We start from the raw sequence: 26724 nt of genomic DNA, 5'->3' as shown, positions 1-26724 counted from the left end.
CGTCAGCTTGCAGACGTTTACAGCAATGGCTTTGGGGGTCTCTTCCAACCACTGGAAATGACGTTCGTTGTTGATGTTGTAGTTGCAGTTATTGATGTTGCATTTGGCGATGTAGGGCGTCTTTCATCGATGTTTCAAAATCTAAAAAGAAAATATTGCCCGCCGCCGCCGCCACCGCCACCCGCGGGAACCGAACCTGGGTCCGATGCGTGTGAAGCGAAGGAATCACCACTCAGCTAAGCCACAGAAGCCACATTAAACTTGCTGGTTTTGTGTACCCGATGCCCACTGCTCGCGCTGCCTGGAAAAATAGAAAAAAAAAAATAGCGATAAAAGGATGCCGCCGTAACATTGTCATTGGTAAGAACTTGTGTCGGGAAACATGCTTTCACGCACTCCGGAAAAAAATTAATAAAAAGCGTTTGGAATCGAGCGGAGAGGAGCGTCTCCTTCTCTGGAGGGGGAAGCTATGTGGCGGCGTCGACCCTCACGAGCGGAGAGCGCGTGTGGAATGCAGCGCGTTCCGAACGCCGGCCAGTGCGCACCAAATGGCATACAGAGTTTTCACAAAATCTTCACGTTATGTGCTTGCGTTTTCTCTGTGGTCCGATACTCATCACATTTATATTTTGTTTTGAACGCGACGCCGAGACCCAACGAATAGACCTTTTGCTAAATTACCCAAGCATCAAAAAGGGTGCTGGGAACGTAGGCACACGCGTTCCAGGCGTTCACCTTATCTGTATTAAATATTCGAAGTAAACAACCATATTAAGGCGTCGATGAGCGCGCGTGCAAAGCGCCATTTGTTTTCAAGTTTTACTCTAGAACAGTTACTGCAGCAGAAGGCAGTATGCGCAGCGCATGTAACTACACTCAAGCCACGCTCCTTGAGTTCGGGTAATCTAGCAAAAGGTCTATTCGCCGAGACTTTTCGCAGCTACCGTTGTGACTGTACTGTAGAATAACACAGGACTGATAATTTGTTTCGTGAAGAGAATGGTCGAATCTTGTAACTGCCCTATCGTTATCAGAGGTACAGTTCCGCCGTTTTTTTTTTCTTCTAAGAGTCCAGCTGTTCTTTTTTCTTGATTCAGCATATTGGTTCCAATTATATGTTTCTGATAGGGCGGTTTGTCCGCCAATATTTATACTCTCAGCAACGTATTTTCCTACGTCTTTGGTAGCTCCGAATTAATTCCTAATTTGCTCCACCTTTCTAATTTATCGAAAGTACGGAATGGTTTGGAGTGCAGCCATTCTACGTCGCAGCTGATTCGCATCCGGAAAGGCGAAAAAAAAAAGCTGAGCAGAACATTCCCTTTTGCACTTACGCAACCTGTCTCGACTTCTAGCCGCCCGTGGCAGCATTCCTGACCACATGCTTCAGGCACGCAACGTACGTGTCTTAGAGAACATAACGAAACGCGAAATACGTGCTTTGGCATTCTGTGCTCCGTACCGAAGAACTAGTGCTATTCCTCCCGAAATTTGAGAGATACCAAAAACTACCACACCACCAAACGGTCCTGTACACGTGAACCTAAAACTAAAATAATTGTGATCGAAAATTCGAAGTACAAACCAATTCGCCGCTCATCACGAAATAAAACCACCAGTCTAAACGTACCCGGATTTTCAAAGTTTAAAATGAAGAAACCCGCTCGAGCAGATTTTAGAACAGAAGAAGCATTTCGTAAGAAAGGACGTCGATTTGAGTTACTTGCAAGTGATTTTGCGTTCGTAGAGGGCAATCACTTTCTTCATGACACGGGAACTGGTCGCAATTCACACTTTGTCCTGTTCCATGAATAAATATGCACCAGTGCTAAAGCAGAGGCAGCACACAAATATTGAACGATGCTTCCGTCATTAGCGAGTAGACATGCAATAACGAAAAAATAGTCAGAGTGCAGGCGAGCTGGTGTAAGTTGAACATGATTGTAAACCTGAGACTGGGGCAGAAAAGATATTTTTTCTGCCCCAGTTTTAGGTTTACAATCATGTTCAACATGCGATAACTTCGAAACATTTTGCATACGGACGAGTTTGAAAATGTTCTCTCATGTATTGACGTAGCTTCATAACTCAAGGTGCATTATCGTACGGTGTAGAGGTTAACACCTAAAAAAAACACATAAAACTGTTTTAATAATGACTAGCATACTGAAAGCATTATCGAGGCGTTTTGACACAAATTAGGTAACAAAACATACAATTAAGAAAACGCGAAACTGCACCTGTCGTTTCAACATAGACTATTAATCACTTTCAACGTGTTGAAAGCATCCAGGACACAGATGTATAAATATATATTTTCGGTTGTGTGAATACAACCTACTCACTTATTCTAAATAGGTTACAAAACCCAAAGTTCATCTCAGAATTACTTATCAACCACCTAACAATTATATTTCCGTACTGTCTAAGAAACGCTCGATTTATTCTGATTTAGGACTGAGAAGCCTAATGCCGCGTAGGTTTGCTTATAAATCTATGTACTCTTAACAAAAAAGAACCTCTCTGAAGCTGTATATGTTGAGGTATATAGTGACGCGTAGACAAACTGCAATGAATTCACCATGCACGCAAGCGACATATGCTCGGTCGGTCACAGGGCAATAACAGGCTCAGTTAATCATGCCTTTTATGCTAATTAGGATGTTTAATATATTCTGCCAGGCAGACCCTGTTTTGTGTCAAAAAAGTCCGCGTCTTTGTGCCAAGCTCATAGGGTCAGTAGGCTTGTTACACTCTTGCTGTGTAGGTTGGGCACAAAAACGGCGTCGCGTGACAAACTTACACGTCAATATATAGGCATTCATCAGATGGCGGACACCTTGACCTGAATTAGACTAGGTTAGCTGTTTTGTTTTTGTTTTGCATCAAAATTACAAAGCGGAATATAAATTATTGTTTGCTCTTTTGTATTTTCTATTCCTAAAGCACATGTACCATATTTTCATTTATTATAAAAGCAATTGTCTACTCCATTTGAGTGCCTACGAATTGCAACAGCGTGACGTTTATGCCATTAGCAACCAGGAAGAAATTTCATATAGGTATTTCCGCGCTGTACATTGATTATTAGGGGTTTTTCCGGTCTTACGAAAGGTAGCTTGGGTGAACACTATATTAATTTGTATTGCGTTGTCGTGAGTAGGACATACCTTGCTCTTAAGTTAACAAAACTTAATTGATTTTAGCTTTTTAACCAAGGTTTCAATTATGATTAACCATTGCAGTGTGCGGTGTTCGGAGCCTGGCATTTGCGGAAGATACCAAGAGTGATTACCAGACTGTGCCCTTCATCGTCGGAGGCAATGTGACGACGCACAGGAGTTGGCCCTGGATGGTACATTTATATATACTTTTAATTAAGTTACCGTGCTGGTAAATACAAATTGTCAAGATATATGAAGAAATGAACATATAGGATTTTAAAAAAGTAGCCTCGAGAGGGTTTGATCTTGTTGAAATTCAAGCGTGGCAATGTCATGTATTAGTTTTGCGTGTATATCACTGTTATCTAACCCAACTCAGTACCGCAGCACTTGGAAATAATATAAACTAAAATTTAGTTTGCAGCTTTTATTCAGACATCTTCTTCATCGTTGCGAGAGTTTGTAGCAATATTCAAGAATATGGATTTGCTCAATTACTGTTAAGTATAGTCTCTGGTTAAATAAAACTTCGCGTATTAACCTGAGGTCAGTAGAAATACTGTTTATGCGACGCTCCCGAGAAACAATAATCACGGTTTATGTTATCTTGCTGGAGCACCAACGTTCCAGTGGCAGGTGTTTTCACTCCTTAAAAGGCTGTATTTGTCTGTCCCCTTCCTGCGCCATTAGCCCGTTTGTTTTCTAAGTCTCTTTTCTCGTACGCACCAGTTTTTGCAATTCTCAGCAGAAAACACATTCACTATGCAGGCTTTTAAGAAATCATAAATTTGCTTGCGTTGATGTAGTTTCAACTTATTTATGATTTAATTCTTTTTTACATTTGACCGTGTGTTATAATACTTTTCTTTTCTTTTATTTTGAGTTTTTGAAGCAAACGTTTTTGATAAAACCTTGTAACTTCTTTGACGCAAAGAAGCTAAGCAAAATTGCAGCTACATATTTCACTATGAAAAATTTTGATGACTAAGATACTCTATTTCTTTTCTTCAGGCCAAACTCGAAGTACTGAACCCGGATGAGGTGACGTACAAGTTTTTGTGTGGCGGCAGTATCATCTCTTCGCGCTATATGCTCACAGCCGCACATTGTTTCAGTCCAGTTCCCGAGTAAGTATTACTTGTAATCAGCCAAAACTCGATATGAAAACTTAGTGCTTTTTCATTCTCCCCCTCAACCATACCACGTCTCTTTCCCACCACGAATCAACAGCTCGGTTTTGTCTGTTAATTACGTCGCCTTATTTATTTCACTAGATGTAGACATTTAATATCATCTCTTTTTAGCTCCGGGGAACTGTGGTGTACTTTGTGGAAGAGTATCCCTAGTGAAAAAGCCATTTGTATGATAGATTTCTTGTGCCCAATAAACACATATGAATCATACAAGATATATAACAACATATAAGAGCCATATAAGGACTATATAAGGACTATATAAGATCTATATAAGTTATATAAGAACAATATAAGAAACTTATAAGAGACTTCTCACGACTTTCTTATATTGTTTCTATATGATTTATATGTCTTATATAGTTCTTATATAGTTCTTCTATGGCTCTTATATGTTTTTATGTGTTCTTATATATCTTGTATAATTAATATGTGTTTATTGGACACAGAACTTTCTCATACAAATTAGATTTTTGAATAGGAATGCTACGATGCTCTTCATCCTTAGCATTCGTAGGCGGGGTACCGTAGGTATCCCGAGCTGTTATCATAATTAGTTCATCTCAGACCTTCCAGTCCTTAGATGAAAAATTATAATTCAAATTGAAGGTTTGTCCTTAGGGCAAACTCTTTCAGCTGGTTAACAGTAAAGGAACTGCGGCTAAACATAATGTAGGTAAAACAGCGTAGAACGACAAAGACAAGAAGGAAAGAACAACCAAGACGGAACAGGCGCAGCGCCTGTCCCGTCTTGGTTGTTACTTGTCTTTGTCGTTCTGCGTTGTATTACGTACATTATGTTTAGCCTACACCAATTAGCCCAGCTTTCAGCTTTGGTAAAGCAATTATGTCTGCTTAAAACTGGGTACCGTTCAGTAATTGTATTCAGTTCTAGCTAAATACCACCCAGGAATAATACCCTGCAGCTTAATGCATTTTCAATTTTCTTTTAACTATAAAAGACCATAGGCTAGTATTTTACGTCATAGAAGCACCCTGACGTGACTTATACTTGTGTCACTCAGTATTCTCTTGTGTACTTCAATCGATCGATCAATCAGTCAATCAATCAATCAATCAATCAATCAGATAGCTTTATTAGTTCAACTTTGATGATGAAAAGCTGCGGTTCCATGGCACTAGAGAGACGAGCACGAATCTGCATAGAGTGGTCCTGACTTTCAAAAAAACATTCGAACAGAGATTCGTATCTTTATTCACCCTCATACGTGCACATAGATCGACATTTTTACTTGCGGACTGCCTAGTTTTATACACTTTGATTGCAAGCACAGTTTGCTTACTCCAGACAGGCAGCCACGTGATAACCTGTGTTCTTTCCATGTGCAGGCGGGCCCAGAACTACCGGGTGGTGTTTTTCTCGCCCCGGCCCGGAAGGACCCTGGAGCGTATCGTAGAGAAGATCGTGATCCACGAGAAGTACAGCAGCTACTCGCATTACTACGACATCGCGGCGGTGCGCTTCGATAGGGACCTGCTGCGACCCTTTATGCCCATCTGCCTGCCCACGCCCTCTTACGCCAGCAGACAGCTCGCCGAGAAGGTGGCACACGTCATCGGATGGGGATCGACCAAATTCGGTAATCCCTTAGTCGTTTTCTTCGCAATGCTGCTTGTGAGGAAACGAAGCTTCTGACTATACTACACAAATGCTGAAAATTGAATGTCACATCGATTGTCACATTGAGGATTTTTTTTAGAATCCAGGCGGCGTCCAAAAAAGTCCGCTCATATATTTTTCACAGGAGATTATATGGCGATAAAAATCGTCGTTATAACTTTTTGCTTATAATTATATAGCAAGAACAGACATTTCCACCCACTGATCTCTTTAGCATGACTAGGGATACCATAACGTTTGGCGTATATATGGCCAAATTTCTTTAGTTTCGATTTGAGGTCTTTGATGCTGTATTCCGAACTTACGTGGAGTAAATTGAATGCTGATACTTCTTTGCAGGGGGACCTAGCAGCAAAGAGCTCCGCGAAGTGGAGCTCCCGATTTGGTCCAACGCGGAATGCAAGAAAGTGTTTGACCCGCTTCATTCTCAGCACATCGACAAGGGCATTGTACCAGCCCAACTCTGCGCGGGACGCAGGGAGGGTGGCGTCGACGCGTGCCAGGTGAACCTAGTGTTTACTTTGGATTCTCGAGCTTGGCAACTTCTTATGACACTTTTCCTTCTGGGAATATTATTTGGGAAAACAACCAGGATTGATTACTGTCAAGACTGGTTACAACGAAGTCAACGGGTATTTGAAATCTCTTCGCTATATCTGCTTCTACGTTATATCTAAAATCATAAAAGTAAAAAAAAAAAAAAATCGTGTTGTCGCCGGCACATGTTTACCTGCCTGGAGAAATCGGTCGAGGATTCGCTGCACTCGCTTTCTGCGAAATCGGAGCCGCTGCTTGTCAACTGCGAGAAGCTCCTATCAAGAAAAAATCATGCGAGCTACGATACTGCCCGTGTCGACACCTGCGACGGCCGCCGCGGAGGACGCCGGTGGTGGACGGCATTCTTTAGGTTCATGAGCACTTCGTCAAGGATGGCATGTTTTTGTTTCGCGGAGATTACCTTCGTCTTCCTCGTCGAGATGCCGGCGGTGCCCGGACTCTCCATCGTTGAATGTCGATGATTGTCCAAATCGGTGCTTGAGCGAAGCTATACTTTCGCGCAAGAGCGACCACACCGACCAGCGTCGCCGACACGGAACACTAAGCAAACAATAAGCGCGCACGGCACCGAGTTCGCTCTCAAGCTCGTCTTTCGTAGGTATAGAAAGACTAGATTTAAGGGGGGAGAACTGCTCTATCCAAATCACGTGGTTTGTGGGCCGCTTTTGCAAACCGAGCTGCAGCATGCAAGGAGTCAAAACTCAAAAGCGTTCACCTCCTGCAAATGTGGCCGCCTCTATACGCCCAGTTTCCTCGCCAAACTGGCCACGCGAGAACCAAACGCAGGCGTACTTGCCCCAATCTTCCCAGGAGGCGTCTGCACTAAATGGCGAATGCTCTCAACGGTTGGAGTTTCTCCCTCTTTTACAGCTAGGCTCTCTCCGTCATCTCCGCCAGTACGTTGTCGCTAGCGTTCTAGCGCTCCGAACGCCCCTGTCGGTATGCCACGACGGTTTCCCCGCGTGCGACGCGGGAAAGCGCCGCCGAGCAGACGACAATGCAGAGGCTGCCGGCAGCCTTTGCAGCCTCTCCTGCGGCCCGATCTGGGTGGCCGCTCGGCCGCGACAGCAAAGTGCGGCGGTCTGAGATTTGAAAAACTTTTCGAATTTTATTATTTTCTTTATATTATCACAATATTTCTCTTCACTATATCCGCGGGAGCCGCTCAAATTCCTTCGCTAAAAACAGACACAAATCCATTGAAAATGTGTAAACAATAACGTTAAATGGTAATCGCTTCGCTGTAGCCGCTATTTTGTTACAACCGACTTCGTTAAAACTGGTCTCGACAGCATACTTTCCTTCATTTTTATTCGTTATTTTTTTACGTCAATCATAAGCCTTTATTTATTTTCCTTTTACCCGTTACCAAGTTCTTGTGACGCTCTTTTGTGAGTCTTACTTTTATCGATGATAATACCAAAGGTTTTCTTGTGCTCTTGCGGGTGCCCGTCTTGTTGGAGACGGCAGTATTTTATTCAACTTTGAGCGTAAAGTTTAATTCATACTCATAATTTCTATTTTTCTAAGGCTAAAACCATCTTATAAAGACGCGCCTCCTTGCAGAGGCCTGGACTAGTCCTCGCGCTCATGGAACAATTCCAATGTTTCCTTTATTTACCTATCACGTCTTATGCGTGAATAATCTGTGAACTGGAGAGAAGGAAGCGCCCCTTCCTCACAACAAACGAATAAGGAAGGCTATGCGGAGCGCAAGTTCGTCTGCCTCTTGCACCGGGGCTTGCGGTGACGTCAGAACGCTGAGCTCTGATTGGCTCCGATTGGAAGGATAGTGGGTAGAGCTGGTAGAAGGCAGGTAGCATTGAGGTCTACCCGGTATCTTTCCAGTCGGAGCAAATCAGAGCTTCTTGCGCAACTCCTGCGCAAGAAGCAGACGACTTGCTCTCCGCATATTCACTCAGCAGTCACCGAGTTTGAGGAATCGGCCAATAAAAATGCCAAAGAACCAATCAGGAAACATGAAGATATAAATACAGGGCCTTCGTTTGTTAGGTTGCCGGTGAATACATGCAGAATAAACGATTTTGTCCTCTGGAGGTAACAGCTTCGATTTCGATGCGCGCGCAGGGTGATTCTGGCGGACCACTCATGTACCTGGACGAGAAGAAGCGATGGACGCTAGTGGGCATCGTCTCGTTCGGCCACTCGTGTGCCAGCCCCAACTTCCCGGGAGTGTACACAAGGACTCCATCGTACATGGACTGGATACGGAACCACGTTAACTTCACGGCATGACCACACTGATGCACTTCCTCGAAGTGCGCCTTACGCAAAAGGGACTCGCCCCTCACAGGGTTCGGCCGGAATCTTCCATCAAGTCAGCGTTCCACGATGTCGAACACTCTTGACAAGAGCACACTACCAGAGGAACTGATTCGGGGCTGGTTTCGATAAGCGACTTGCTTCGACCTCGTGAATGACAGTTGACATGTGTGATGCAGGACGACGATGAGACTAGCTTGGATGCGTTGAAAACTGCTGCAACACACATCTGGAGGAATGCTATGCACAAGTACAATACTCGATCTGGGTTGAAGTAAGCGGGAGGATCAAATTAACAGGGCGAGTGACGTCGTCAGAAAATTAAAAGATCTGTATGCATCCCGAAAACTTCTGCCCGATTTTTTCAGGGTCACAGTGTCAATCCAGAAATAATTTCTGGTGCAATATTTAAAGCTATATATTACCTGAATATCGTAATTTTTCAAAGCTATCCTTTAAGGTTGTCCTGGCACAAGGATTAGTTCCAAAATTATTTTAATGAACGCGATTCAACCAAGATATAAAATAATGTTCGGCATAACTATGTATTGGACTATCTCCAAAAGCCCAGGAAGTCAATATATCAGACATGTATGTCGAGTGAATATTTTCATGCTTTGCATAAAATACCTGTCACAATAAGAGTAACTTTATAGAAGTGAATAATATAAACCACTAATATCCTTGAGTTCGCCTAAGTTTTCCCTACACTTCAGCAGCAGCCGGTGAATGGTGAACGGTTTGGTTTGTGAGAAGCCAGCGTCATGCTTGCTCACAAACCTAATATATTTATCAAAAGTATATTTTTATGTTTCAAGAGCGTGCGATGCCAACTTTCCAGAGCATTTTATGCCAGATACGTTTTTATAATATTTACAAAGCAATATAACTAAATAAAAGAATTGGGTTAGAGATTGTGCTGTTTCTTTTCTATCATATACCCTAAGTCAGTTCAGGTTTGTTCAAGTATATGGATATTATTTTACGCACTACGTAGCATACAGAAATGTCACGGCGATATTTCAGGAAAATAGTATATCTTTATTAGCATCGTTACTTTGAAAAGCAACATCCGTAATACATTACATTGCGTCGAAAACGCCTAACTCTAAATTAAATTATAAATATCGAGTATCTGTCTGAAGAAGATGGCCAAATTAAAATGTATGCTCTTTGTTGACCTCGACCACGACAATATACAGACCAATAGGCCATTCGTAATTTAACATGTAACTAGTAGAGTTATTAAGTATTCTCCAAAATACCGAAGAAGATGCTTAAAGGATGTAACGTAGAAGAAGTCCAGGTGGCTTCTTAGTATGGTACTGCTAGAACTCAAGCTCTAGCTCAATCCATAAACCATTAATTGCAGTGTCTTTTTTTTTGTAAAATTCGGTTTTTACAATCTTTAATAATAAAAAAAGAGCCAGAAAACCAAGTTTCAACCCTATTTTTTTCTAAAAAATATTTTTTCCTTTTTTTAGCCGTACTTTACGATAAATTCGTTAAACATGTTCTAATGTATAGATGCCATGTGCCGAGCACAACGCATGAGAAAGCAGTCGCAAAAGTGAGAACAGTAAAGTAGCATATCATGACATTAAAATTTTAGGAGACCAATCTTCAAAAATATTGATTCATATTTACATCACTGAAAACCAGAAAAGTACCTCGGTGCCACCATAATTGACCCCGTGTCTTAACCAAAAGTTGTACTCCCAACGTTAGAAATAAAATGTGAACAATCTGAGTAATGTGAAACGAGTCTACATAGCTCTTTTTATGAGTCGCTGTTATGTGTTATTTTGACTTCATGAAAAACATCTCAGATCTCGCTTTTTCTTCTTCTGTTAACTCGATTCGGGAACTTTTTGCACGAAAAATATCTACAGAAAAAAGAGGACACCTTTGTGCGTATATCCATATGCAACAGATCAAAATGTTATGGGTCACAAAAAAAAAAAAAAAACTCTCCGTAGAGTTTTAAATATTTTTAAAATGTTGACCCCTGCGTTCCGCGTAATAGAAATGGCAACCACCGCAATAATACCGCTTGCATTCCACCTGGTTTTCGGGGGCGGTTATATGGGTCAGGCTGGGCGGAGATCTGACATCACAAACCTATACATGACGTCACGGACGAACTGTTGCCCAAATCTGTTTTGTTAAAAGAATATTTGCCATTAAAGAAAAATTTATAATTAAAGAAAAAGAAAAAACATAACCAATGTTACTCCCCGCTTTAAATCCACCCCTGCCTGGGCAGTACACCTCGAACTCCTCAAACCAACAAATTTGACCTGAGTATAGGGTATTTGTCCGGTCACAACCTGGCTGCTCCAACTCCATGCACTTAATCCCCATTCTCTGCTTCACATTTTGGTCGCCAAGCCACGACAGTTCTCCCTGCACACTTGAACAGGCAGTAAGTACCTCCTCGCCCTTCTTTTTCACATCTTCTCCGCTGGGTGGCGCCGCTTCCAATGCAGTCCCAAATACTAGGGCAGCCTGGCAGGTAAGCAAAAAAAAAAAAAAATTGACAAAGTAAAGAAAACAAAAGTTTACAGAGTTTTATTTCCCAAAGTCCTTTATGCACGGAGTGTAGTATTCTATGAAGGGTCCGGTAAGTTCGTTTAAAAGACATCAAACAGTTGTTTCGGGGAGTGAAGAAGAACCCATTGTTTACTCATTTTCCCGCTGAAATCAGCTAATTTTTTTTTTCGTTGCGTGACGTGAGGTCACGTGAGGTAAAGTGTTTCGCTAAATTTAGCGGGCGAACTAAATTATGTATACATGAAGTAATGTCAATTTCTCTGCTAAATTTAGCGGATTTAGCTGACGAACCGACAGTGGCTTGCGCATCCTAGCCAGTACACCCTAAAAAAAGTATGTGCGTCTACTTTCACGCACAACCCTCGGAGAGCCAATCGGCGCAACTTACGGAGGCAACTCAGCGAATGACGATGCCGAAACATATGTTTAGACCAAAAAAACGCAGTCTGAGTTGTGACATTAAGCAATGCAAAACGTCACGCTTGCATTGCTTAATGTCACAACTTAGTCTGCGTTTTTTGGTCTAAACAGATGTTTCGGCGTTGTCATTCGCTGAGCTGTCTCCGTAAGTTGCGCTGATTGGTTCTCCGAGTGTTGTGCGTGAAAGTAGACGCACAGACTTTTTTTTAGAGTGTAGTTTTAATATAAACAGTTAAACTCCACCTAACATTCAAAACCTTTAGGTTAGTCCTTTTATTTGTAATGCTGCTACGGACACTGACAACTTAAAAAAAGCGCTGGGCGTGCCTATCTTCACTCGTCTTAGTTCGAAATTCGTTTGCCTCGACTTATACCTCCAATCAGATAACCTTTACTCGGCTGTATCTACCTGCACTCCCACCCCTTTCCCCTCCCCGACGTACGTTCCTGGCTTTGGCCCCTGAGTCGCAGTTGGATCATTTCGAGAGCTGCGTCATTGTTTTCTTGATCCGTCAGAGGGACGAGACTCGAAGAAGTCCGATTGACAGGTCGGTCGCCACTACCGTCAAGTGCACGTTGACTCAACAACTAGCGCGCTTTGCAACCGCGGGTCGTCTTGGGGCAATGGGTAGAGGCGCTCGAGCCGCGAATGAGCCACCGCCAACGGGCTGCAATCAAACAGCCATTTTAGCTGCCCTCGTCCTCTTGGCTCGTAAGTACGCTTTCGTAAAATACCATTCCAGGTAATTGGCTTCTTTTGGTCACACATTTGTTTTTTCTTGTATTGGAATTTAGGGTTTGAAGAGCCCAAAAAAGCCGGGTACAGTCAAACTTGGCCTTCTTTGACCTGAGACTGGGTATATCATGGCCCTGAATCAGCAAACAAGTGCTAAAATTAAGCTTCACTGCCTGGTAGTCGGGCTGTCATCCGGCACCTTTGTGCCTAAATCGCCAAGCAAGTGCCAAAGCTTAAGCTTCACTGCCCGGTAGTTCGCCTGTCATCTGGCATATTTGTGGCTAAATCGCCAAACACGTGCGAAAGTTAATCTTCACTGCCTAGTAGTTTGGCAGTCATCTGGCCTTTTTGCGCCTAAATCGTTAAACGTACGTGTGCCAGAGTTGGGCTTCACTCCTGGTTGTTCGGTGGATACGTGGCATCTTCGGACGAAGTGTCTGGCACTTTGAAAATTATGTGGCGAACCATCGAAAAGCCGAAGAAGAGCACTTTGGTACTAATAATCGTTTTCGAGCAAAACCGTGCTAGGTCCAAGTTAGAACCCTAGGATTGCCAAAATTGGGCCAAGTTAGGCGTTTCTCTGGCATGGTATACCTGGAATCCTCACCACTGGCAGCTTTGTATCGCATCAAGGATCGTGATCCTATAGCACCCACAGTTCGCGAAAGGTTAAGTATTTCGTGGTGCTGCCATTTGTTTACTGGACGATGTAATCAGTTGCATTTTTTTAACTACCCATTAGCTGTTTTCTCTGTCATGAAATCAAAGCCTGCGGCCCTGCAGAAACGTATTTTTAGCTTTCTTTTGATTCCATGACCGTCCGGCGAGCTGACCTCACTGCAGGTGGTGGTCATCATTAGGAATTAAACGGCGATGTCCAAATATCTTCTTGGTCTCTCAGGTTTTTAATGTCATTCTTGGAAATACCTTCACCACTTTGGCACCATCTTCTATATAATTTCCAAGTCTGGTGCATTAAATTCAAGACAGACCGCAATGTACAATATTTGTAGCAATTATAAGTTTAAACAACAGGGTCGTGCCCAGGGGCTCACATAAATAAAAAGAGCGTGAGTTTTAGACGGTAGGCACCTACCTACAATGGACGTATGAAAGTATTGCTGATGCATTAGAAGGATCCGACAAAAGGGCGAAACTTGCCAAGTGTTAGCAAGTTTCTTCTTCAAAACAGTGTCCCCCACCCCCTAGGGGGGGGGGGGGGGGGGGAGATGCACCATTAAGACCCCCCCCCCCAATCTCCTTAATAGTTTCAACGCCTCTGGTTCTAAAGCAATGTTATAAATCAGGAGCATGCATGACTTTCGTGCTCAACCTGTTCTCTGTTGGTGCTATTCATTCGACCAACCCGCAATTTTATGATATATATACGAAGATAGGTGCGTCACTTTGTGATTCCTGGGGCTTATTACAATCATGTCCATAGCATGTTACTCTTTAGTCTAAGCAAAATTTCAGAAGCATGTGTCACGAGATCGAAGCTACAGAGGATTATACAGAAACTTGTACGCATACGACCATAATTGTGACAAAATCTCATTTGTTTATAAAAAAGTTCAAAATCTATGCAAACATTTCTACTTCACAACGACGGAAGCCTGCCATACATATGGGCGTCCATTTGACGCGCTTGATATTAATCAACACTGTATTTTGAGTATTTTTTTTTCAGACTTTTAAACAAATGGAAACGTTGGCGGCCGTAAATTGAGCATCCCACGGCACAAACACCCGCCCATTTTAACAAAAAATAAACCTAAAAAAAAAAGGCGGTACATTAAGTCGTGTGGTCTGCTATCATCAATGGCGGCCAGGCGCATAACGCTAGCAGGGTGCTCCGTGTTGCCCGTCGGTTGCTAGAGATCGGCGTCACTAAATGGGCGGATTCAATTGGTCAACTAGGTCAACATTTGGTCAAATCCTTCCCCAGTGGCGCCTCGTCGTTACTAACCTCCGTAGCATCCAAACACTAGCACTTCGGCGCTTTTGGACCCATGGCGGTAAAGTACCTCAATGTTGCTGGGTCTGCGCGAGATGAATCCCCTCCCCAATATGTCTCTCTTTCTCTTTCTGGACTCTTGCGCACCTGATAAGCACAAAAGCCAGGAACTCTCGGGCGGCCGCGGAGTTAAGGCTCGTTCACACTCTTGCGACCGAGTAAGACCGAGAGAGACCAGACCTGTTTTTAAGCCTCTTGCGATCTCTTGGGACCAGCTCCGCTGCAACGCATCCGGTCCTAAGAAGTCGCAAAAGGCTTAAAAACCGGTCTGGTCTCTCCCGGTCGTACTCGGTCGCAAGAGTGTGAACGGACGGGCCTTTAGAGCTATTCGTATTTCGTTTTTGTATGTATGTAACTTTGTCGTGGTGTTGTATTTTTTGTTACGTAGTTTATGTGTAGTGTTTCCTATAGAGTTGTGATTTTGATAACCGGGAACAGATATCCGCAGCCTCGAGCTCCCACGTGGTCGGTGGACCCCGTGGGAGCCGGTTTGCTGGTGGCGGCACGCATTTTCCCCAAAACCAGCACGGATCATCACATTATATAGACAGCAAAACCTCCTTCTGCGTAATTCTGGGCGTAGGCGGAGCGCAAGCTCGTCTGCTTCCTGCGCAGGGGTTACAGTGACGACGGAACGCCGAGCAAATTTGGTTGGCTCTGGTTCGAAGGATAGTGGGTAGAGCTCAATGCTAGCTGCATTGAGGTCTACTGATTATTTTCTTAATCGGAGCCAACCAGAGCTCGGTGTTCTGACGTCACCGAAACCCCTGCGCAAGAAGCAGGCGAACTTGCGCTCCGCATGCGCAAAACGAAGGTGTTGATGAGCAGAACGTAAGGGCGCAAGTGAGCGGGTGTATACCAAACATTTTAGTGAAAAACCCGAGACTAAGGTATTGACAGACGACAAGAAAGACAAGGAGAACTTTTCAAACACGGCTAAACCTTTATTGAGCCCAGGACCCTTTATATAGGGTTGAAAAAAAAAGGAAAGGGAACCCTCCTTCACACCACCTCTCTCCACAAAATACACGACACCACCTCTCTCCACAAAAGAAACGACACCAGACCACTAACAATGGGGTCAAACCAACAAACAACTGACAGCACCAAAAACAACACATCATTCACAAAAAAAGCAACAAAAAAAACGCATGGAAATTACAGTTTGCATTGGACCTTTCACTAAGGGAGTCAGCTATAAGACTACACACACACACAAAAAGGGGGAAGTAGTGTTAACGATACCATTAGAGATTTAGAAATCGCTTCCATTCCGCATCTAAAGACAAAGAGGGCTTGTTCACTGCATTCCCATGCTTCGCTATCGCGATTGACTCTTTCAGCAGGCCCTTGTGGTCGTTTCTTTCTGCTACAATTGTGGTTGTCGAGTTCCATAATGGCACGCAATTCTTACATTCCCGAATGTGCTTCGATACTTCGGAATAAGGATCCTTGTTTTTGACACATTGATCGTTTATGTTCGCTTAGTCTATCATTAAGACAACGTTTCGTTTGACCTATATAGCACGAACCACAATCAAAAGGGATCTTTTAGACCATACCGGCAACACATGTAGCACACTTTTCCCTGGGTTTTTTTAAACAACCTTTCTGGGCGGAAGCGAACGGAGTTAACCGTTTCAAACTGCTATCCGTGCTAAACGCCATGCGTAAACCAAACTTATCACCGACTGATTTTAAATTGTGTGAAATCTTGTGGAAGCACGGTACGACTACAAACTTTTTGTGCTCGGGCATTTTCCTAATGTGTTTATCTTTTGCAACAATGTACGAAAGCTGCTTGGAAATACATTCTTGATGATACTTTGCAACATTTAGCCGGGAAAACACAACTTAGATCGACGTCATAATGGAGTGCCAACAAAACTTTTGAACCGCGTTGTGAATCATGTTTCGAACCAACCCTGCCTTTACTTGCTTTGAATGGCAACTATAAAAAGGAAGTACTGGTTTAGCCTTTACTTTGCCATACGACCAACATAACCCGGGTACCAATCTGAGCTGGAGGTCTATATTCTGTAGTACGTTGTTGGCTAGCTTTTCTATAGAAAACTGCAACTCCGGTGCCTCCCTGTACACGGTATTCTCGGTGGTATGTGTTTGAATGTTTTAAACTGCAGCAACTTAGCTTGATTTTCTTTCCCTGGAGACGTAAACATAAACAATAGCTAGCGACCAACGGCAGTTTCATCTCGGTGGAATATTTATTCCACAAGTCTAATTAAAAATATTCATTCCACAAGCCTAATTACACATGATTGTACTGCACGCATCAGAAACCTATATAAAGCGAGGTCTCAAGGAGCTCCGTCCATGTCACTTTGCAATCGGGTATCTGAGTGATTTTAGGTCTCCCTATAGCGTGGACAAACACACACACAATCACACAAACACACAAAACACACACACACACACGCGCACAAGCACGCACGCGCGCGCGCGCACACACACACACACACACACAGTTATCTGTCAGCAGTCGAAGCATGGCAAGGTTGTCGTTTAACGAGCCGTTTTTTTTGCAAATTTTTTTTAGGGCTTAGCTTTATCGACGAAGATTCTGAAGAGGAGAGTGATCAAGAGGGGAAGAGCTTCAATGTGAGTCAACTGCTGTTTTGAATTAGGGCACGTCCAGTGATGACTCCGGGTGTGCAGGTGCACGAAGTGCACAACGGTGACAACTTCATAAACGCCGCGAGTGGAGTTACTACGTTTCGCGCTTCTTTTTTTGCGTGATTCGTTCTTCGGCGTCCTGGTGGATAACGTCGCGTTCCATTGGCTGTGAAGAAATAATAAGATACTCGGGTTGCGCCACGCCCCTCGCTGCGTTTCTGAAGCTGTCAGTGAATGTAGATATCGCGAGCTCCGACTGTAAGTTGGTGCGAAGACAACCCTCGCCCAATGCCCCCAAAATTGACACGAAGTCCAGCCGCACCACCAACCACCGAGGTGTCAAATGAAGCGTTGTGCTTAATTTGATCCCATTAGTGTCAAATAGTTGTACTTCCTTCTCACATGTATGCGGCTAGGTAGACGAGATACATCGATTACTATCAGCTATGGTCGAAAGCTGCTATGTCCATAGCACGGCTACGGATTTACGTCGGCGTCCTATGAAAAGGGGGGGGGGGGGGGGGGGGGTACGTTTTCATGGGGCTTCTGTCACCTAGAAACCGTGGGGGAATAATAGACCTGGCAATGTAAGATAGAATCCTAATTGGCTTGGGCGAATGCAGAGAACAGGCGATAGAGCATTTGGGTGAACTCTGTCCGTTCACGCGTGGTTCATTGAAATCGGTTCAACCTGTGGTTTCTATACTGCTTGCAGGCGTCTAGATCAGTGGAACAGCCTCTGCACTCTCGTTGAGACTGCAATTTTTTTCTACGCGCATCTCTTACAGGATGATGGTCCCAGGAAGGCTCGGCACACTGGTGGTGAACAGTCGACTGCGACGTCGACAGAGGCTGGCAAAATCGATGAAGTTGACTCCGTCTCCGGCGAGTCTGGGGCCAAAGAAGGCTCCGTCAAATAGATTTTTTTTAATCTAGATTGCTTTTCTTTCTGTTTAAATATAATGGATGATAGGAACCTTTACATTATTATTGCAAAAACTGGAAGTTAAAAAAATTGCATGGGATGCACGTGCGTGTGTACTGATGTTATTTTTATATCAACAAGTAATTTAGACGTTACTATAATTTTTCCTTATACGCATTCAAGCCTGTAGAAATTGGAACAATACGGAAATTTTAAAATTTTGTTTTCAAGACACACCATTTGTTTTTTAGAAATTATTGTGTACACTACTGAAAAAAATATGCTCCTATGCAGAAGTATCCGAAATGCACATGATGGATCGTTTGTCCCATAAGATGCAAATTGAAGAGCGTATGAATTTAAGTGGGCTTACCTGATGACTAAGTTGATCATTTACGCCATTTATTTAGGGCACCCTCATTCAGCTGCAGTTTCATCTATGCATATTTCATATCGTTTCATTATATATATGAGTGGGTATACCTTTTTCATGGGACCTTTATATGACAATGTTGTTACCTGGACACTCGTTCGCCTAGCTATCGTATGCATTCACCTATTTTTCACAAACATAGAAAACAATTTAAAGGAAGAACCATTTGGGCATTTTTCATTTTATATTATTCTTAAGAAAAAATAAGCGTTTTTTTTTTATAACTGCCTCCGTGAGGTTGCAATTATCCTACTAATCCTAACGGCTAGCTTTCGAGTTGGTAATGCGCTGCAACTTGATGGAATGTTTGGGGGGGGGGGGGGGGGGGCTTGTATGATTAATAGCCTTGATTGCCAATTTTTCTTTGCAGACGGGGAGCCAACAACCGAAGTTAGACCCGGACATCGGCCTGAGAAGGAACGTAAACCCGGTCAAAATGGAAAGCACTTCCAGAAATGTAGAAGTTGGAATGCAGACGGCAAAAATGGGGTAGGGCATCACAACTAGAAGCGCCTCATGCGGGGTGGGAAATTCGTAGCTTTTTATTCATCGCGACACTACTAGAATTTTGGAAGAGCATGAATACGCATAAAGTGCTATGGTAAAAAATATAATACGTACAAGACGTGGTAGAGTCGACTTTGCAGCAATAAGTTCAATAAAGATTCACAATTAACTTCATGAGTAGTTGGTTTGAAGAAAAAGACAAGGATGGTACTTTAATAAATAACTACTCATCGGATACGTCAAGACTTCCTGGGCTTCTTTCCTCCGCAATCTCTTCGACACCATAAAAGAGATAAATGGTAGCAGAAAAAAAAAGTTTTACATCAACGAAGACGTCGTAAATAAAAGAATGGTGATTTCTTTATCTGGACCTATTTTTTTTTTTTTTTTTTTGCTTTTGCATGTACAACAAAAAATTAAGAAAACGTAAAATGTATTTCAAATTATCCTAAACACCCTGACATGGACGTGCCAGGGTGTTTTCGTATACCAATGTTAACCATGTTGGATTAACCTGAGACTGGGGTAGAGAAGAAACATCAAAACGTAGAAGAGACAGAAAATAGACAGTACGACGTCTCAAACTCAGTTTCACACGTCGCCCTGTCTATTTTTTGTCCCAGTCTCAGGTTGATCCAACATGGTTAATATTCACCAGCTCGCCTGCACTCTTACGACGTTTTCTCGTATAACAAACATCCTAGCGCAATAAAACAATAAGCCACTGACACGGGCTTGAGCTGAGCTAGTTGGTTTATTGCTCTCGATGGGCGAGCTGAACGAGGATTACACCAAACACACAAAACACCATTCACACTGCTGGACTAGCAACTGTTTAGTGCTCCTCTTTTTCTTTTTCTCTTTGCGAGTAATTAATATTTTATTTTTATTTTTATCGCGTAAATCATAATTTTGTTTTCTTTTTCTTTAGGCAGCTTTTTAATTTTTGCTTTTTTGTTGATGAGGCGGTTGCGCATTCTTCTTTATTTTATCCTTGCCCGGACACCATGGCTCCCCGTAGGAACGCTTCCTCCTTGTGGTGGAGTGCAACTGAAGGGGCACTGACACAGTTCTCCCCGTTGTCCTTGATGGCTAGGGCCTCTAACAATTCACGCGCGAGTTGTTTTTTTTTTCCCCCACAATGGTCAACTTCGTGTAGTTTTGCTTAACATTCGGATGTACGCTCTGTCGTTTATACAGCTTCCTGTTTGGCCTATATAGCATTTCCCACATGTCATGGGAATCTTATATATAACCTCTTTTTGACATTGGGTGTACTTGGTCTTGTGTGCTACGTCACATTGTTTTTCATGTGTGTTTTGTGCCTTGTTGATTTTTTCACACATGGAAGAAGCCTTGTTCGGCGCGGAACACACGACGTGTACCCCTTGCCGGCGGCTTGGGGCCAACACATCCATCGTGCCATTACATCTATTGAGAAAGTACGTCCAATTTAGTGTCATTACATCCATCATGCCCGTACATCCATAGTGACAGCACATCCATCGTGCCATTACATCCATTTTTGGCCAGTTCATCCAACGTGTCGTTACATCCAACATGCTGTTACATCCATCGAGCAACTTCGTCCAAAAGCGTGTCATTACATCCATCGTACCGTTACATTCATCGTGTCATCACATCCATCGTGCAGCTTCGTCCAAAAACGTGCCATGACGTCCATCATTCACGCAAGTTTATTTCTTCGTTTAACTATGCTGTATGATGGTTCACATCATGTTGAAGAGTTATGCGCTAAATTGAATGTACTAAACCGAGTAAAAGGACCCTCTGTGCGTCATGCACTTTCTGCGGCCCTCGACGTCTCCAAAGTCGAACACGCATCGTCGTCTCGTTGTTTGTTTTTCCCGCACTGATCAAATTTTTGTTACTGCTTTTTTCACCCTCAAAATCCACTAAGTATTAACAGTATTATAGAATTACGACGGTACACAGAATCACACCTTTTATATCGCTTGAGAAAAAAAAAAATATCTGAATGTCTTATAGAATTGATTGCGATACAGTAACATCCTGGGGGTTATGGTTTGTTTCCTGTGGCTCCCAAACCAATGCGGAGAGCAAGTTGTCTGCTTATTTTGCGGGCGTTGCGGTGACGTCAGAAAAACACCGAGCTTTGATTGCTCTGATTGAAGGATAATTGGTACACCTCAAAGCAAGCTGCCTTGAGGTCTACCAACTATCCGTCATCCAGAACCAGTCAGAGCACGGCGTTCTGACGCAACCAGAACCACCGCACCACCACAACCCCTGCAAAAGAAGCAGACAAACTTGCACTCCACCGTGCCTCCGCATAAGTATGTGAATAACGCAAAAAGCCCAATGGCGGCCATCTTGGCTTCTATGCATGTACTGCCACGATGGATGTAATGGCACGCTAGGCGTCGTAACAGGAAGGACGGGCAATTACATTTATCGAACAACTACGTCCATCGAGCAACATCCAACGGGTAACTACATCCATCGAGCAACTACATCCATACAAATGTCAACGCATCCTGCGCTCTAGTACATCCACCGTGCCATTACATTCATCGATGGATGTAATGGCTTGATGGATGTACTGGCTCGATGGATGTGTTAACACGTAGTCCTTGCCGGCTCGCTATCTTCTTTTTTTTATTTTTTATTTTTTTATTTATTTATACTGTTAGCCCGTAGGGGCTGTTACAGGAGTGTAACCGATATACAAAATAGAACACTAAGTAGTACATATGAAGGCACATTTTTGAACACTACAACTCACGAAAGACAAGAGTACACTATTTTGGTAAACCACACTGAATACACAACAAAAACATTTTTACGTATAATATCTTCTCAGTGCTAAAACTTACAAAAGCGTACGCTGCTGAGCGCGCAAAAACAACATCGAACAAAGGCTGATAAAAAAAAAAAACAAGAACACATGAGCAGATAATAAATGGAGTCACGGAAGTCCCAATCCATTTAAGTATCAAGAACATATAATCTAAATTATCCAGTGCCAGAGGGAAAGGTTCGTTAGTATTGATTATACAATTTAGAAATGCATGTTTCAAAAGAAGCTAGGGTATCACTTAATACTATTTCTTCGGGGAGGTTATTCCACTCCGATATAGTTCTTGGAAAGAAAGAATACTTATATGTATCATTATTTGGTTTCTCTAAATTTATTTGACATGGATGAGTACTTCTTAGATGCCTAGATACACGGGGCGTTATATAGTTACTTGTATTAAGGTTAAACATTTGATTTCTCAACAGGAATAGGAATTTTAAACGAGCTATTTTCCGGCGATCAGAAAGGAGGGGAAGACTTAACTGTTTAAGCATTTCATTTACTGATTCGGTTCTTCGATACTTCGACAGTACAAACCTAGCAGACATTCTTTGCACCCTTTCTAATTTGCTTATTTGGTAACTTCTAAAAGGATCCCAGATAACACAAGCGTATTCTAAAGTTGGCCGTATTAACGTTTTGTATGCAGTTAATTTTGTTTCAGGTGGAGCGTACTTAAGGTTGCGCTTAAGGAACCAGAGCTTTTTTTTGGCTGTGGAGCAGATGCTGTCAATATGTGCGTTCCAGCTTAGATCAGACGATATTGTAACGCCCAGATATTTAAATTGAGAAACTTTAGTCAAAGGTTGGTTATCAAATTCGTACACAAATGGAAGAACGTTTTTCTTTTTGTTAGTTATCACAGAAAAGACTGTCTTGTCACGATTAATTTTCATTCTCCATTGCTTACACCATTCTTGTACTTGCTGTAAAGAGTAATTTAACTGTACCTGATCATGGTGACAAGAAACATTTGTATACAACAAGCAGTCATCTGCGAACAACCGAACAGTAACATTAGGCCCTACTTTTTCCGTAATGTCGTTTATATAACACAAAAATAATACGGGCCCCAATACAGACCCCTGGGGAACGCCGGAGGGTGCACTTACAATAGCTGAATTCTTTTTTGTTTACTTGCACATACTGTATTCGATTTGTGAGGTAGGCTTTAATCCACAAAACAATGTTTTCATTTACCCCCAGGTTTTGTAATTTATGAATAAGTTCAAAATGAGGCACCCGATCAAAGGCCTTTGATAGATCCAAACATATCGCATCAATTTGCCCTCTATTATTAACAGCTTTGGCAAAGTCGTGTACAGTTTCAGCAAGCTGTGTTACAGTCGAGAGTGACTTTCGAAACCCATGTTGGTTAGAAAAAAATATGTTTGAATCTTCAAGAAACCTATACAGCTGCTTAGACACAATATGCTCAAGTATCTTACAACAAGCACGCGTCAGCGATATTGGCCTATAATTTTTAACTGAATGCTTATCTCCCGATTTGTGCACTGGTACGACTCTCGCTGTCAGCCAGTCCGAAGGTACCTGATGGCGCTCTAAACTTTTACTGAAAATAACGAATAGGTACTTGGACACCCACTCCGCGTAACGCTTTAAGAATGCGTTGGGAATTTCGTCTGGTCCCGGTGATTTTTTTGTGTCGATCTCTAGTAGTAAGGCAAAAATACCCTGCTCAGAGATAATCAGATCTGGCATAGCCGAGAACCGCGCGCTTCTTATCTCTTCAACGCTTTTATGTGTGTTTTCCCTATCTACAAAAACAGAGTGAAAAAAATTATTAAACACGTTTGCCATTCTGGCGGGATCAGTAATGATACGGTCATTATCGGTGACATATTCCACACCCACCCGTGACGGCGCGAGATGACGCCAAAATTTTTGTGGTGATGTCCTCATAAATTGAAGCATGGATTCTGAAAAATACTTTTCCTTTGCGTCCTTTAGTTTACATTTCAGGGTACGCGATAGTTCTTGAATAAGTGTGGTATTACGAGTTTTTTTCTTGCGGCTGCGGGCTATCTTACGTTTGAGTTGAATTATTTCTCGGGTAACCCACGGGTTTTGTCTTGCCACGCGCTTAACCCTTTTTGGAACGAATCTATCCAAACAGAAGAAAACTACGCTTTTAAATTGATTCCATAGTTCATTTAAGTCTTCCACACCCTCTAGAGAAGAAAGCTGTAATTCTAAATGGTCAAGAATACTGACGTCATCGGCTCTGTTAAAGTTATACACTTGCGTGGTTAAGTACTTTGCGGTTCTGCACGTTGTTGCGACTTTGCAGGATAGCAATACCATCTTGTGATCTGACAGTCCGTCTTCAACGCTTACTTCATAATTTGTTAATTGTTCAGAGACAAAAATTAAGTCAAGTATAGAACTAGATGACCCAGTTATTCTAGTGGGTTCTTGAACCACTTGCACAAGATCGTTACAAAAAGCGATGTCCAATAAAAGTTCGCCATTGTTGGTTTCAGTTGGTCCTGGTTCTAAGTCATCCCATTTAACTCCGGGTAGGTTAAAATCACCAGCAATTATCATCTTGGAGTGATCGGTCACATTTTGTTGTAGGTAATCATGAATAGCCTCCAGAAACGTAGTTGGGGAATCAGGAGCTCTATATACTCCACCAATCACATAGGTATGTCCACAAAACGTCATTTTGCACCACAAGCTTTCAGTATCAGCGCAGTCGGCCATCAAGATGCAGGCTATGTTATTCTTATAGATAATAGAAACTCCACCTCCACGGGATCCTCTGTCTTTCCTGATTATTTTGTAGGATGGCGGAAGAAGCTCGGAATCACTTATCTGGTCGTGCAGCCAAGTTTCAGTAACAACAACAATATGAGGGTTATGTACTAAAAGTAGGTGCTCCAATTCGTCCACTTTATTAACAAGGCTTCTCGCGTTCAAATTAATAAGCCGGAGGCATTCTTCCTTCTCAATTTTTGATCGTCATTTATTTTCCGACCGTGAACCCCGGGAATCCGTGACTTTTTCGCGACAGCCAACAGCATCATTCCAAATAAACGTCTCGTCACCGATCTGCATCTTATCGTGTACAAGCCTCACACGTAATCTTCGGGACCTTTCTTCACTTGCACTTTGCCAAAGATTCCGTCTCTTGTGTAAAGTAGCATGCGAATAATCATTGGACACCGATATCTTTAACCCTTTCAGTTTCTTGCAATTCTGGAGTACTTAAACTTTTTCATTGTAATCATACAGTTTCATGATGACAGGGCGACATTTACCTTCATTTTTTTTCCCAAGCCTATGAATTCGCTCGACCGTGTTCACAGTCACGCCTAGCTGTTGTTCAAAAACGTCACTAATTACCTTAGTTTTCAAGTCATCATCTGTTTCGCTGCGAGTTTCGGGAATACCAAACACTATTAGGTTGTTTCTTCTAGCCCTATCTTCAAGATCTGTTATTTTAGTCTGTTGTATGTGAACTAGTTCTTCTAACTTTTGAACTGTTCCCCGTAGCTGAACAATATCTCGATTGCTCTTCTGGAGGGCGTCTAGAGCCGTTTCAAGGCGGGTAATCTTTGCAGCCATTTCGTCCTGTCTTTGTTGGGACGTAACCTGGTTTTCCTTCACTTCTTTAATTTCACTACTCATTTGCTTTTGATTTTCAAGAACTTGGTTTAATCATTTTTTCTAGTGTTGTATCCGGGCCCGGATTTAGCTCGACGTCCCCAGAAAGAAGCAAGAATAAATTATCCCGACACTGCAAGGCACAGGCGAAAAACACTCGTGGGCACGTCAGAACAATAATACATCGGTTGTCAGATTTGAAACACATGCAATCGCCTTCACTAACCTGTTGTATCACGAAAAGAAGGGGCATGTTAGATAACTTGTCGCTCGGACGGTTGCCGTGCCCACTGACGAAAGCTGCTTCGGGCCGTGCTCTTGTACCCTTCTGGCCTTGAGTCATGGTTGCTGCTTGATGTCCGTGCAATACGCCGATGCTGACGTGCGGTAGCAACGTTTGCGCTTGGTTTGGCCTTGCAAGTCTTGGAACGATGGTTGCCGCCCCCAACGCAGGAATGGGACATGCGGTGCACAGCAGCATCATCTGTTGTATCACGAAAAGAAGGGGCATGTTAGATAACTTGTCGCTCGGACGGTTGCCGTGCCCACTGACGAAAGCTGCTTCGGGCCGTGCTCTTGTACCCTTCTGGCCTTGAGTCATGGTTGCTGCTTGATGTCCGTGCAATACGCCGATGCTGACGTGCGGTAGCAACGTTTGCGCTTGGTTTGGCCTTGCAAGTCTTGGAACGATGGTTGCCGCCCCCAACGCAGGAATGGGACATGCGGTGCACAGCAGCATCATCTGTTGTATCACGTAAAGAAGGGGCATGTTAGATAACTTGTCGCTCGGACGGTTGCCGTGCCCACTTTAGCCTGTGGGTAATGCCATGAAGGTACGGTACTACCACTATGGGGCTTCCGGCCTTCTTTTTTGTTTGTTGTACGTTTCCCGGACTGCGCTTCAAATTCTAGCAGATTCTTTCGCATATTCATATCAGGAGCGTGTTCGGATAGCCAGCTTCAAGTAGCCTAGATATTTGTATGTCAAACCGTCTCTCAACTTGTGTGCACTTGGACGTCTCGTAACAAAAATCAAGGAAACAAAAGGAAACGAATTGTCAGTCTGTTTCTCAGTCAAGATGGATAAAGGAGGCATTCCGTTGCAGGAAATCGTCTCAGAAAGAAATACTTTGCAAGCACACGTATCAACTTTTCTAGCTAAACAACTTTCTTAAGTTCAGGCACAA

At 42.9% G+C, this 26724-nt stretch overlaps 1 protein-coding gene and 1 pseudogene across 1 annotated transcript in view; one reads left to right on the top strand and one right to left on the bottom strand.

The window, feature by feature from the left end:
• Window positions 1-9133, top strand: part of LOC8024054 (plasminogen) — a 46036-nt gene extending 36903 nt beyond the window's left edge. Inside the window, exons 5-9 of the mRNA XM_042290141.1 lie at window positions 3246-3355; window positions 4176-4291; window positions 5708-5958; window positions 6339-6502; window positions 8646-9133. Coding sequence (XP_042146075.1) covers window positions 3246-3355; window positions 4176-4291; window positions 5708-5958; window positions 6339-6502; window positions 8646-8813 — 809 coding nt within the window. The 3' untranslated portion in view covers window positions 8814-9133. The remainder of the gene's footprint in view (window positions 1-3245; window positions 3356-4175; window positions 4292-5707; window positions 5959-6338; window positions 6503-8645) is intronic.
• Window positions 9134-25352: 16219 nt separating this feature from the next.
• Window positions 25353-26048, bottom strand: LOC115318230 (annotated as a pseudogene).
• Between the last annotated feature and the right edge of the window lie 676 nt (window positions 26049-26724).

The sequence above is a fragment of the Ixodes scapularis genome, unplaced genomic scaffold (genome assembly GCF_016920785.2).
Source record: "Ixodes scapularis isolate PalLabHiFi unplaced genomic scaffold, ASM1692078v2 PGA_scaffold1__304_contigs__length_218370807, whole genome shotgun sequence".
Lineage (NCBI taxonomy): Eukaryota > Metazoa > Arthropoda > Arachnida > Ixodida > Ixodidae > Ixodes > Ixodes scapularis.
Note: the sequence above shows the minus strand (reverse complement) of the source record. Positions and strands in the feature narration are given on the sequence as shown.